This window comes from Strongylocentrotus purpuratus, unplaced genomic scaffold, assembly GCF_000002235.5.
Source record: "Strongylocentrotus purpuratus isolate Spur 01 unplaced genomic scaffold, Spur_5.0 spur5_scaffold_4, whole genome shotgun sequence".
Taxonomy (NCBI): domain Eukaryota; kingdom Metazoa; phylum Echinodermata; class Echinoidea; order Camarodonta; family Strongylocentrotidae; genus Strongylocentrotus; species Strongylocentrotus purpuratus.
Window position 1 is genome coordinate 12,484,143 of NW_022145610.1, and position 13,954 is coordinate 12,498,096.

General features: G+C 35.1%; 1 protein-coding gene across 3 annotated transcripts in view; it reads left to right on the forward strand.

Moving 5' to 3' along the window:
• Positions 1-13,954, forward strand: part of LOC586433 (centrosome-associated protein CEP250) — a 32,483-nt gene that overhangs the window by 2,526 nt on the left and 16,003 nt on the right. The window contains exons 1-15 of one of the 3 annotated variants that reach the window (XM_030997822.1): positions 102-229; positions 1,030-1,122; positions 2,026-2,142; positions 2,877-2,951; positions 3,163-3,258; positions 4,864-4,902; positions 7,563-7,637; positions 8,157-8,294; positions 8,831-8,914; positions 9,849-10,052; positions 10,575-10,670; positions 11,259-11,354; positions 12,177-12,272; positions 13,000-13,153; positions 13,691-13,790. In XM_030997822.1, the coding sequence (XP_030853682.1) occupies positions 1,075-1,122; positions 2,026-2,142; positions 2,877-2,951; positions 3,163-3,258; positions 4,864-4,902; positions 7,563-7,637; positions 8,157-8,294; positions 8,831-8,914; positions 9,849-10,052; positions 10,575-10,670; positions 11,259-11,354; positions 12,177-12,272; positions 13,000-13,153; positions 13,691-13,790 (1,418 nt within the window). In that variant the 5' untranslated portion in view covers positions 102-229; positions 1,030-1,074. Of the gene's footprint in view, positions 1-101; positions 230-1,029; positions 1,123-2,025; positions 2,143-2,876; positions 2,952-3,162; positions 3,259-4,863; positions 4,903-7,562; positions 7,638-8,156; positions 8,295-8,830; positions 8,915-9,848; positions 10,053-10,574; positions 10,671-11,258; positions 11,355-12,176; positions 12,273-12,999; positions 13,154-13,690; positions 13,791-13,954 lie in introns of those variants that run through there. The other 2 variants (XM_030997820.1, XM_030997821.1) reach the window with 2 other exon arrangements.

A 13,954-nucleotide genomic window follows, 5' to 3' on the forward strand; every position in this document is an offset into this window, starting at 1 on the left:
CCCTCGTTGACTCAGTCATGCCCCATATATCTGACCAGTCTCAACTTGATCTATTGCGCAATACACTCTCACTCAGACACCACTATTAAGCAGATAGCCATTACACTATGTGATTATCCTCCGTATAGGATGTATTCCAGTATACAGTTCCTGTTGGAATTTGTGGATTTATTGACATTGTTGTATCCTGTTTCTCTTTGATGTTTCCCTTTAACAACGAGATTTAGAGGTAATATGAAGTCATAATAGGTTATTTGCCTTCTAAGAAGGTTGTGTACCATAAATAATATTCAATGTAGCATTTTTTTCAATATGGAGTGTTCTTTTTGCATTTTGCCCTCCATTCTTTCGTCCATGCATTCATTTCATTTTCTTGTTTTCTTTGTTCTGTATACTTGTTTAATAATTTTATTTCCTCTTCCCTATGTTGTGTGTGTGTGGTTACCTTATATTTTCCCCCAACTATTTCCTTTGTCTGATATCCCTGTATATTTATGTCACACCAATTATATTTTTCTCGAAACTTACTTGTGATACATGTATCTTGAGCTAGTCTTTGATTCAGATATTTATTTAAAGCACAATTTATTCATGGGGAAAGATTGCTGTTGTGTACAGTCTGAAATCTAGACTAAATTGAACCAAACACTTGATTATACTGTAAAAGTAGAAATATTTGCGGTACGTTAATTTTCATGGATTTCATGCTAAGATCGGAAAGCGCAAATTTTAGAACATGCGAAAAGCATGACTTCTTATGCGTTTTTTGAGTGGGCTGAATTGCGCGCAACAAAAATTTAAGAACCAGCGAAAAAAAACAGCGTTTGCAGTACAAGATTAATTTAATTGAATCGGTAGATTTAGGTTGAATAAGAATTAAATTTACTTTGTTTAAATTGAATAGTATTGAATTGATTAAGTGTAGATAATTAGTTTTTAACTGGAATGTGTTGCGTGCTGTTGTTATTTTGTTGTAACTGAATGAACTCTAGTTTAATAGAATATGACTTGCATATGTTTGTTCATCAGGGTATCGAGCAGCAAAACACTTCATTGTCAGAATTAGAAGATAAGATGAGCGATATGAGATCACAATTGCACACCAAAGATCTAGAGAATGAGGTGAGATAATCATTTTTTTTCAGTACTTTTCATTTTTAATATCAATCGTTAAACATTTCTCCTCTACCTATTACACTTAGGTAATATTATCATGACATCTATCATGATAAACCTTGATTGATTCCCTGGATTTTGCCATTTGTCAAAAATGTTGTATTTTCACTTATATTAATGTATTATCACTAACTTTAATATGTATCTATTTCATCTATTATGATTTTAAAAGAATCTGCAATTCGGCCACTTAGCCGCGAATGATTTCTTTTTAATAAATTGTTTAAAATAGATGGATAGATAAATAAATAAATAATCAATAATCTTTTTCCAACCTACATAAACAATAATGTAATCCATTGCCTACAGTATTAAATGTTTTTTCTGTATTATGCGCAAGGGAATTTAAGAACTCAGAAGTGTATAACAAGTTTACTTGTCATTTAAATTTCTATTATTATTTCATTTAGTTATGCAATGAATTAAAATGATACCATAACATCTGTCTGACTTCAATCTGTCAAGGCAAATTTTCTGAATACTTGAATAAGATGTATTTAAAGTAAACCTGTCTATAACGACCGCGCAAGGGAAAAAAAAAAAAAAAAAGTGGTCTATGTATACAGGTGGTCTTTGTAGACAGATTCCTTTAGTACATGTTTCAACGTGAAGCCATTTTCAAGGGAAACAAAAAATGTGGTCTTTGTAGACAGGTCACTAAAACAGGGACCTGTTTCACAAAGCCTTTTTTCAATGACAAATTACAAAAATCAGTGACAAATCTGCTGATAACCAATCAGAATCAAGGATTTCAGTAGCTTATAACACAAACTGTCATTTGTAACTGATGACAAGTTTTGTGAAACACCCCCCAGGTTTGACTGTATATACATGTTTCTTTGACTGCAGCGATTGCAGCGTTCAATGGCGAGGAAGCAGCATGAGTTAGAGAGGCTTCGAGACGAGGTGAGAGAAGCAGAGGACCAAACAGATGGCATGACAAGGCAGAAAGACGATACAATGAAGGTATTAGATCAGAAATGATTCCTTACTGCCAACTTCTCAAAAAAGATTAACAAGTATGCATGTACTTGTACAAGTTGTCGGTTAATAGTAGTTTTTCTTTCTAGTAGTGATAGAAAACGCATTCTTAACAAGCCACGTAAAAGTTACTCTGAATGTATAAAAACTTTGAAATTGTGCTAAATTATTTTGGTTGGAAAAGTATGATACCTTTAGCAATGAATGAAGCGAGATTGTAGTAATGATATCCTGTTTTTGTATATCGCACATCACATTATGGTGTATTGCCTCTTCGTCCTTCCAAAGGAGTTTTGGAAATCATTACCCCAGATTTAGCTCTGTGCATTCAAGGAATAGATCATACCACTTCCCCGCTTTCTACACCTGGGTTAAGTGTGGCCAATGTAGATTAATGTCTTGGCCAAATACATTAGTGCTGTGGCCGGGATTTGAACAAACCTGTCTTGTAGTTTACAGTCCGAAGACTTATCCACTAGACCTCTATAAGGGAATAAAACTTGCTGTCCCAACCTGTGACTTGTACTATTCGCTCAATATGAATTACAATTGGTTTTTCTTGCTTTACACGTTACTGATCCAATACTCCATGATCAGTTCGGAATTACTTTTGAGTCAGATTTTCTCTGTGTCTCGTAGCCTATTTCCATTACCAGTTTATAATTAATTTCAAAGTCTCAGTGTTAACTTGTTACTTCTTGGTCTCTTATGATTTGCAGCTTTTAAAGGACCAACTTCAAGATGCAAAAGCGAAATCCAAAGAAAACGCAGATGCCATTAAACAACATTACCAGGTAAAACATCAACCCATTTATTTTGCTCAATTGTAAAATGCAGCATGGACAAATTCATGTGCCAAGGAATCAGAAAAGCAATTACTGTAAAAAAAAAAAAAAAATTGTTTTCCATTGGAATATGTCAAGTTGTGTCTATTGTACTTAGATAGCTTTTTAAAGTCTGGCAACATCTATCTTTTCCTTCTTTTTTTTCTTCTTATTAAATCAGAACCTTCTTGATGATAGCCAGCACCAGCTGGATATGAAGGAGAAGGCCATTCAGAGGCTGACTAAAGGACTCCAAGAAAAGGACAGACTAGTCAAGGTAGGAACTACAAACTGTTGATTGTTTACTTCTAGAGATGATGATGTGCTTGTTTGGTTGTGTTGACTTGGAATTGGTATGTGTGTGTGTGAGGTGAAGAAAATACTGTTAAACTGAAGACTTCTGAATGTTCTCATTCATGTGTATTTGATACAGGAACCAACCATTCCACAGGCTATGTTTGTGTGTATATGCAGTCCAATTATTGGTATGAAAGAAAATATGTACAGGTGTTTGCAATGTAACTGAATATGAGGGGGGGGGGGGGCGGTTAAAGATTTTCTGAGACAAAAATGTAAGAGGGGGAAGAAATGAATGAGTAAGTCAAAGAATGGTTGCTTTCCTTGTGCTTAGTTTTGCACATGATCAGCACATTACAATGTTTTTATTTATTTGTATTTATCTTTAATTTAATTTAACTTCATATTTTTATTTTCATTTTTCATTTTTATTTATTTATGTATATACATCTTGTATAGTACAGAAGAACTTTATGTAAATAACCCAGCATGAAGCACATTTTAACATTAAAATGTGAATTAGGGATTATACAATGTTTACATATTCAAACAGTGGTATGTAGGCTGTGTAATTGAGAACATATTTATACTATCAAAATCTGTATGTGAACATCAGGTTCGTAAAAAGGATATTTCCTCTAAGCATTTGCTTATTGTTTAAATATCTGCTCCACTGATTGTATAATTCCACTTCTAAGGTCCCCGTCACGGATGAAATTTGATTTGTTCCGCTTGAGTGAACAGCCACAATGCATGCTGAGTATCGGCCATTCATCCATTCATGCTTGATTAATTATGTATTGAATAATAACTGTATACCATGCATTCCATAACTCCCATCCACCATTAATTGATTGGTATCTCACACCAAGATCTAGCAGAAAACATATGCTGGTAGTAGTTACTCTCGGGGAAGCAAGTTTTGTTGTCAGAATTGTCATTTTGGGAGCAGTAAAGTGAGTTTTAGACCCTTCAAAATTATACTGGAAGCTTGATTGACTGGTGATTTAAGGAGGTATATTTTAAGACTACAATTATAACAGAGGGAAGCGATTTTCATATGATTAATTATCATTTTGGCAGCAGTACTGTAAATTTCAACCCCTTCAAAATAGTGTATCAGAAGATGTTTAGACAATTAAATAATCATTTTAAAGAAATTTCTTCAGCTATAGGACATCTGTTTGTGGTGTGACAATTTAATTTGTTTTTCTTATAAAAATTCTCTTTTTGAAGCAGTAAATTGAGTTTAAAATCCTTGGAAATTGTGTAATCCAGGGTTATATACCAGTGATAGTTCATAGAAGAATCCTTTAGCTACAGAGGATTATGTGGGGAGCATTAATCTGTAAATCCTTATAAAATTATGTATTGGAGTCTCAATGGAGAGTCGATCGCCACCAATTCTTTTTTTAAAGCATCCATAGACTTTAGAGGATTTGTTGGGGTGCTGTTTACAGCAGCAGTATGTCACTCTCATTATGACTGAGTTGATTAGAGAGTGTCTTAATCTGCATGTTTTTTGATGTCATAATTGTCATTTATCATTCTTTTTTGTTGTATCACTCATTACTAATCTGACTAGGAATACATGGAGCTTGCAAAGAATGCCAGCTTGCCTGATGTAAGTTTCTGTGTGTCACTAATGTGAATTACATTGTCAAAATGTCTTGTTATTTGCATCTTGCATGGTCATCCATTTATCATGATTATAAATGCATGTGGTCATTCCATTTGAATGTTTTGTGTTCATGTAACATTGAGGTTTTGCATTCTGTGTTATTTTTCAGTTTATTCTGGTATTTGGGAACATCTTTTTTATCACTAGATGTACATTTATTTGCATGTGACTTTGTATATATATTGGCTGATTCGGGCTCTGGGAATATGGTACCATAACAGTACGTTGTGTCTTCTTGTATTGGTCAGAAGTTTTTACCTTATCTTTTTATCCAGAATTGTATAGATTATACATGGGCAGAAAAAGCGAAATCCCAACATTTTCCAAGTCTATTTCCAATGCAGTATGTTGTGCTATTTTTGAATGAGAGAAATTTAATTGTAATTATCATTCAACTCTCTGAGTTGGCAAGGCGGTGTAAAATATAAAATCACTATTTTTTAGTACAAATTGGCAATTTTTCTTTTAAATATCTCAATTATTCTTCACATTGTTTCATTTATTAACCAGTTTTAATTTTTATTAAACTAAAAAGGAGTTAAAAAATAAGATTAATTGTTGCCAATTTGAGGATAGAAAACTGATTAATTAAAAAAAAAAAAAAAAACTCCATACTGCTAACAGAATAACCTTGATGTCAGGGTCTGCCAATTCCAACTATCAGCATTAACCATTGTTATGTTCATGTGGTATCTCACCATCTTTAGTACATGTTATATATATCTGTGGTATTTCTTGTTAATACTCTCTTGTTTGTGCCAGGTTTTGTCATTTCTTTGCTACTCTCTCAGTTTCTAGTTAATGGGATTTCAGATATTTCCCTAATCTGTATTTGTTTAGATGTTTTTAATTAATACAAAACAACTGCTGATGCTGATTGCATTTGCATTATAAGCCTGAATGAAGAAAATTGCTTTTTTCATTAGTGAAATCACATTTGTTCTTGTTTCTGTGTTTGTTTTTATACATTGTATCTCCCATAAATGTTTTATCAGTCAATTTAATATGTATGCAAAATATGTATATTTTTTTTAACATTGTGTTTTAGGATATCATTTTAATCTGCTGAGTGCATCAACATGTTTGAAATAACAAGATACTGAAAAAGAGTACTGCATACAACCACCCCCCCCCCCCCCCCCCCCTCTGTTTGGTTGTCTAGATAGAACCCAGTAGACCCTAATATTTGTGATTATACCCAAAGTATAAAAAGAGAAACTGCATATTGGTGAAATATCGTGGTATAAGGCTGACCTCACATAAAGTTCACATACATTTATCACAAAACTAAATAAACAAACACTAAACACACAAACAAAAACGTAAACAACGAGTGGTTTTGATAGTTATTAAAGTTCATTAATACAGAGTATTTGAATATGTGTCAGTTTGAGTTCATGTAGTGTCAACAATTTTACAAGAATTGAAACTATATATATACACGGTATATTTAGTTCTGTATGTTAGAGGTTCCATATACACACAGCACATACATATTCCAAATATGACCTTCAAATATTATTTCTATAAAGAGATGCTGCACATATAAAAACACTCTTGATGAACATAAGTCCAATTTAGGTTCTATGCTCGCATTTTTGTGTGTTATTCTTTATTTTCTTCAACTTTATATCCACTGGCTTATAGAATGCCAGCTAAATTTTTTAGAGGGTTATTTTATACATTCTAGCCATACACATTTTTTGTTGTGGTAATTGGTAGTGTGGTACACTTTAAATCAAAGCTAGCCGGTGATGGTTAATGTATATTTGTTTTTCGCTGGGTTCTTGTTTACACTTCAAACAGTCATGTTAGTTCTCAACTCCCATAATCAGCGTTCAGTTATCATAGTGGGAACATGCTTGTCCATAATAAACATGTATCACGTTGACTCTGCAGTGTTCATGTATTTAGTTGTATTTCAAAATTTTCATTCTGTGTGGGTACTCTATTGATTGGTAAGCATGAGACATGATACATTTTGTTCCTACATTGTGTATGTACATGTAGTGTAGTGACATATACATGTAGTACTGTAGTAGAAGAGCAATAGATTTCTAGCAAACGAAGATCTATTTTTGAGGGTTTTTTTTTTAGAGCTTGGGTGTTGGCTTCGTGTAGAGAATGCATGCGCCTACATTTAAAGTTCACTCTGCATAACTCGAAGTCGCACAAGTAAAATTTCCCTGAAGTTGAATCAATTTTTGGACAAAACTATGCAAGCAGCATATGTTGTTTACACTTTGTATTAAAGTTGATGTTTCAATAAGTCAAACTAATATTTGTAGACTCAAGTTCCCAATGAATTTGACTTATAAATGCAGAGCTAACTGTAGTGTTTGAAGAATTTAGGCAAATGGCCAGTTTCTATAGATCTGGAAATAGTCTGATTCAATAAGTATCTTTCCTGCCATATTGTGTAAGCCTGCTTTTGTTGATGTTGTTTTTGTTCGGCTTTACAAAATATGGAAAATGTCTGTTCTTATTGCTATCATTACTAATCGACCTGTTATAATGGCTATTCAATAGCTATTTAAATCTTCTACATTCAGCATGTAGTAACGATATTGAACTTATCCTGTTTTTTTCTCTCTTCCACTTAGGCTCAGCAGGCATCAACCGAGAGCATCTTACAAGACCTCAGAGACAAACTAGCCGACAGGGATAAAGCTTTGCAGGTGAGGAAAGATATATGTCCATGTATATATGTACCAAAGCTTTGCAATAACCTACCACTAGACATATGAAACGTTTTGTTGAAGACTGCCCTTGTTTTCAGGAGCTTTTGAATAGTATTGTATTGTTTGTCTGTAAAGTAGCACTGTTAGAAGTTTTGTTTTCATCACAGTGCAGTGGAGTATACTTGTGTAGTAGCTGTGCTATATAAATTGATCTAATTATTATTAATAATATTATGTATGATTGTATCCCTACTTACTTATTTAGTTCTTCAATATGCAGAGCTGTTGTCACACATAAAAAGTAAATTTACAGAAAAGAAAGGGGAAAAGAGAGGAAAGGCTTCAATCTCCAACAGAAGCAAAACTAAGTTTAATGTCTTGTGATTCCATAAAGTACTTGTTTAACATAAAAACATGACAACACTAATGATTGATAATCATGATATTTTTTTTATTTTTTAAATGACAGAAAATAATGAACTTCTGTATCATCTGTTAATTTTATCTTTCTTTTAGGAGGCAAATGACGAGAAAATCAAGGCTGTAGATGCTAAGGAGGCAGAACTGAGAGCATTGAAACAAAGCCTTAGGGATCACCAAAGAGACCTTGAGAGAGCTAATGGGGATATGATGGAAGATGCTAACAGGCTAGGGGTGAGTATTACATTTGAATAATAATAATAATGATAATAAAAGTGGCTACTTGCATAGCGCACAGGTCCACCTTTCGGTGCTCATGGCGAATAGAGATGGACAGGGCATCTTTCGGAGACAGAGAGGGAAAGAGTGAGAGAGAGAAAGAAAGAAAGAAAGAAAGAGATAGAGAGAGAATGGGGGAGGGAGGAAGGGAGAGAGAAGGAGAGGGAGGAAGGAGAGGGAGAGAGATGGAAAGAGAGGGGGATGGAGAGAGAAACAGAAGAATACAGAGAGAAAGAAAGAAAGAGAGAGAGAGAGAGAGAGAGAGAGAAAAAAAATAGAAGGCTCTTGGAGTACTGAGATGTGTACCAAACTGATACATACAGGAGCCAAGATAAAAGAACAGAAGAGGAGAGAAAGTTTGAAATGAAAGACCAAAGGGGAAAAGGAGTAGGAAAATGAGAGATAAGAAGCAAATGAGTGTTACCAATTTTCATCGACTTGATTTGATAAAGTGTCATTTGTGTCTCTCTTTTGTTTTTTATTTTATAAAGGAACTGGAAGCTAAAATGAAGGATTTAGACAACAAGAACAAACAACTCTCTGACAGTGTCAAGGCACTCAACAAAGCTAACCATGTAAGTTATATAAAGAATCCTGGTGATTTATTCCCAAATCCATGTAATATTAATGTGAAAATATTAACACATCAATGTCAAATTTACTTAGTATCTCTCCAAATCTTTGAAGACTTTATATTTTTACATTTTACATGAAATTATGTTTTTATTTAGTGATATGCCTGAAAGTTATTCTAGGTAAAAACCCAAGAGGGTCTGGATTTATTTTCTTTCTTTTATTTTAACTTATAAGCCTATAACCATTCATGACTATTTGTTCCAAACAAAGTGATGAAAAACCAAACCAAAGGACCAGTCTGTTTTCAGAGGGATCAGGGCCCCGACTTAATTGTTCTTTCTTGCTGGTTCCTCATTCGTATATATATTTGTATTTTATGTTTATCTTTCGTTATGTTATTTGTATGTTCTTTAGTTATCTGTATTATATCAATGTTATAATTATGTTGTTTTTATATGATGAATGGAATAAAATGAATTGAATTTAATACAGAGTTGTGATTGATCCAAATCAATCGCAAGTCCTCCCAACAATCGCAAGTTTGCAGTCTCCTATCTCTTATGTACATAGTTGCTATTGATATCAATTGCAAATAAGTTGCAAGTAATATCAACTCTTTTTAAGACACGGCCCCCAGAGGTCCCATTTAAACCAGATTGTATAACAATAAAATAAAACACATGCAAGATGAAATATAATTGGATCATAATTTTTCCTAGAAATGTAATCCTGATATGAGTCAGTCACTACAGATATTATTTACAATCTTGCTCCACCCCCACCCCCTCCCAATAGTATTTGTTTTGCAATAATAGTGATGTAAACAAAATATATGCAAGATGAAATTAAATTAGATCATGATATTTTTGATAAAAATGTAACCCTGATATGAGTCAGTCATTATGGATTTTATTTTTAATCTTGCTCCATCAGGATGCGGAGGATAACCACCACCGGTCCCTTGGTGAGAAGGATGCAATCATCAGCCGTCTCCAGGCAGCCATCGCTGGGAAGGAGAGGGAGCTGGAGGAGGAACGAGGCGCTCAGCAGAAGAACCAGGACCGCAACGGAGCGGCCCAGAACGTGGCCATCCAGCAGCTGACCGAACGACTCAGGGACAAGGATAAACAACTGGAGGTGAGTGTTTGAAGATGTGTTTGTACTTTTATGGTGTTGGTGGGATCAAGGGAGTGTTGGGGGGGGGGGGGGGGAGTGTCGTCAAACTAGGAATGTTTCAATTTCCACCCTAGAAGAGCCTAGGGGTGACAATATGAGCATTTCTTTGAGAGAATATAGAGACTGAACAAATCAAGCATGATAGTGAACAACTATAGGTGAGTTAATAGATGGGATAGATAGATAGTTAATGGGATTGAGTAGAGAGAGAGAGAGAGAGAGAAGGGGAGAAAGATGGGGAAAGAGAAGGGGAGAAGAAAGAGGTCGAGAGGGCGAGAGGGCGGAGGTGGGGGGGGGGGAGAAAGAAAGAGATGTCGAACTAGGAATTATTCCAATACTCGCGAGTACAGCAGAAGTTCAGTGCATATTTTTTTATTTTTTTTTAAAGCAAAAAAACTAAATTGCCATTTCTAGTAACACTGCCCTATCTATCCCTGTCCTACATGTACTTCTATCTCTTCTGTGGCATTTTTTTTAAAATAGGAGATTGTCCGGGAGCGAGCTCAAGTAGCCGCGGCCAATGAGAAAGCTACGCAAGACCTCCTGCAGACCATTAGAGACAAGGACACTCAGATCAAGGTATGACAATACAGTGAAACCTGTCTATAAAGACCACCCAAAGGGGACAAGAAAAAGTGGTCTTTATAGGCAGGTGGTCTTTATCTACATGTTCCTTTAGTACATGTTTCAATGAGAAAGCATTTTTTGAAGAGAGAAACTAAAAAAATTGGTCTTTGCAGACACATGGTCATTGTAGACAGGTGGTCACTAAAGCAAGTTTGACTGTATCATTAATTTCTTTATTTACAGTGTTCTAATTTGTTTATTTGTAGCTGTGATTCCATCTGTAGTGATTGAATAATTTGGCAACTTGAGTTTAATCATGTCATGAGAAAGAATGGATTACATATAATGTACAGAGCACATAAAAATGGATACAATTACATGTACACCTGTATGCGACTTATAAATGAGGGAGGTGGTGATGGTAGGAGGTGATATTGTGATTGTGTGACATATGTAAACTAATAAGGGAGAGAGCATCAGAGAGGGTATCCGAGAACGAGCAGAGACGGGATCAGAAGAAATTTTAGATAATGAGAAATAAAGTGATTATTGATACAGTTGTATTCAGTTAGCAAACTGTATGTTTCGTGTCCCTTTCAGGATCTGAATGACAAGTACAACAGAGCCCTGGTAGCTAAGAGCAACGCACTGAGAGACCTACAGAGACAGGTCAACGAGAAGGAATATGAACTGCAGGTTAGTAAACAGTTAAAGATACTTGGGAGGCGTGATGGCTCAGTGGTAGAGCAGTGGCCTCGTAATTGGGAGGCTCCGGGTTCAAAACCAAGTTGATGCACTAGTGCCCTTTGGTAATGCATTTATCATTCTTACCAAGTCCCTCAGAGGGACTTAAAGCAGTCTTCCCCCTGGTTGCTTACTTACCAGCATACACATGCTTTCTTAGCAGTCAGGTAAAACAAACAAACATATGCAAAATCACGTTTCTCTGTTATCATTTTACATGCACCAACCTTTTTACTTCTCACTTCCTTTGAATAATAGTTCATTAGTTTTCTCCTGGTATGATTGTAATCCGTGCTTATAGCCATTTGTACGATATTTTTGCTGTGACAAATTCTCGTGATAATAGTAATTTCAGGGCTGTTAAGCAGGAATTCTGGGGGGGGGGGGGGGGAGAAGTTTGATCCTGATGTTACATTTACAATGGCTGATATGATATTCATTCATGGTATACGTTTATTTTCAAGTCTAGCTTTTTACTCTCTATATATTTACGAACTCAAGAGGATCATTTTTTTTTTTACAAAGAAAAGACCTTTTGTGTGCCATTATATTATGTCAGAGTGTTTTGCTCACTTATGTCAGAGATATATTTTCAAGTCTAGAGCATGTTTTTCTCTCCATGAAATAAGAACTGAGAGTAAAATCTGTACAAAGCAAAAAAGAGACACTTTTGTGTGTGCCAAAGTATGGTGAATAAGTGGTTTGTTGAAAGAGGAATGTTGATGTATTGGAATAAAAATTATATTGCTGTCCTTGCATTATTCTTTGATATAGAACGCAGAAGAGACGCTTGCAAGAGCTGACCATGAGCAGGGCACTCTCCTTGGAAAGATGAGGAACGCCTTGGGGGAGAAAGACAAGACGATAGAGGTATAGTTGCCTTTAGTTTGATAGGCATTATTGAATCAGTTGTAGAGGTATGTTTCTTAAAATAGCCACAACGTAATTTAGCCAAGGTAGCTAATTTGCATCCATATGCATACATGACTGTGCATCAGGTATGTTTAGGGTTAGCGTTTGGGTTGTGGCTATTTTTTTAGAAACACGCCTCTACTACTAATAAATAATGCCTACCCTATAGTTTGTCAGTAGATGAAAGGTAAAGTTTAGGGGGTTCCCCCAAGTTGCATGAAGAGAAAGTTGTTTTTAACCTTTACCGTGATTTCCATTCTTAAATTTAATGGTTTGTCCTTTATCAGTACTGAATGGCATGGCTAGAAGTAAAAAGTGTTGTCTACACGCTTGGTGCTGTAATAATAAACTCATTTGATTGTGGCCATCAACAAAGAGACCAGACAAGACATTTGAGAAGAAAAATTACTTTTATGTGAGATACATGTAGTACCTATCAAAAGGGGCATGGTTGAATTCATGTCCCGTCACATCATAGTAGAGGAAAGTCGAGGCCTAACGAGAGGTTTATGATTTTATTTTCTTCTTTTGAAATTGTAATTCCTTCGTTTATGCTATGAATTTCATTTTATATACAAGTATAGCGATTTAGTATTTACATGCATGTTTTCATTGTTTTCATCTCACATAACCATTTATTCTTATACTAGTGCTCACTAAATGTTGATTCCGTTACTATAAACAGAAGCTGCTTGAGAGTGGTCGGGAGAAGGACAGGTTGTTCTTGGAGATGCAGCAGTCGGCCGTGAGGGCGTCACCCAGTCCGTCACACCATGCCGAGATGTCAAGGCTCAAGGATGATAATGATAGACTCAACAGGGAGATAGACAAACTCAAAGGTATGTTCATGATTTTGTTATTATTATTTTTATTTTTTAAATTTGTATTATTGATCCTCATCATGTTTAGCAGTGCCTCATGGAGGACCACCGTTATTAGTGATAATGAGCCACCCTGTCTAAATATCAGAAACAAATAAATAAATAAAGGTAAGCAATCTGTAGAAGATTAGTATATCTGACACATAGCTGCCAACCATTCCTATTTTTAGAGGAAGGATTCCTATTTTGCGCTTCAAAATGATCAAGAAGTGCCTCAAAAAAGTAAAAATCTTTGAGTGACCGGTTTTATTATACTCCCCAATAAACCGTAGTGTTATGAAAACCGTTAGGAAAACGCACAATTTGATTTTGATTACCAATCATAAATATCTTGATAATCAGACAGGCGATCAGCTTGTAAAAGTCATGAGGTTCCTGACTGACCTAAAGGCTTATAATTATCATTGCAGTATGAGCTAAATCCAGGATTTTGTTTCAGAATCTGAGACAAATTTACCAAATCCCTTTAATGTATATCTGTTTCATCTTTGATAGATCTGCTAGCAAGACTGAGATCTCAGAAGCCTGATGAGGAATATGTGGCCTCTCTCAGGGAGGATCTGGATAACAAAAATAAACTACTAGCCAAGGCAAAGTGAGTGAAACAAGTTTCTTATTAAGAAGTGTTGTGCCATTATTTTTATTACAGGATATTATCTTTAATCTCTTGCGGTCTGAATTGTAATGTGATCATTTTCACTGTAACCACATTATGACTATGATCACTATTATCATAAGTATCACATTGACACCATCATT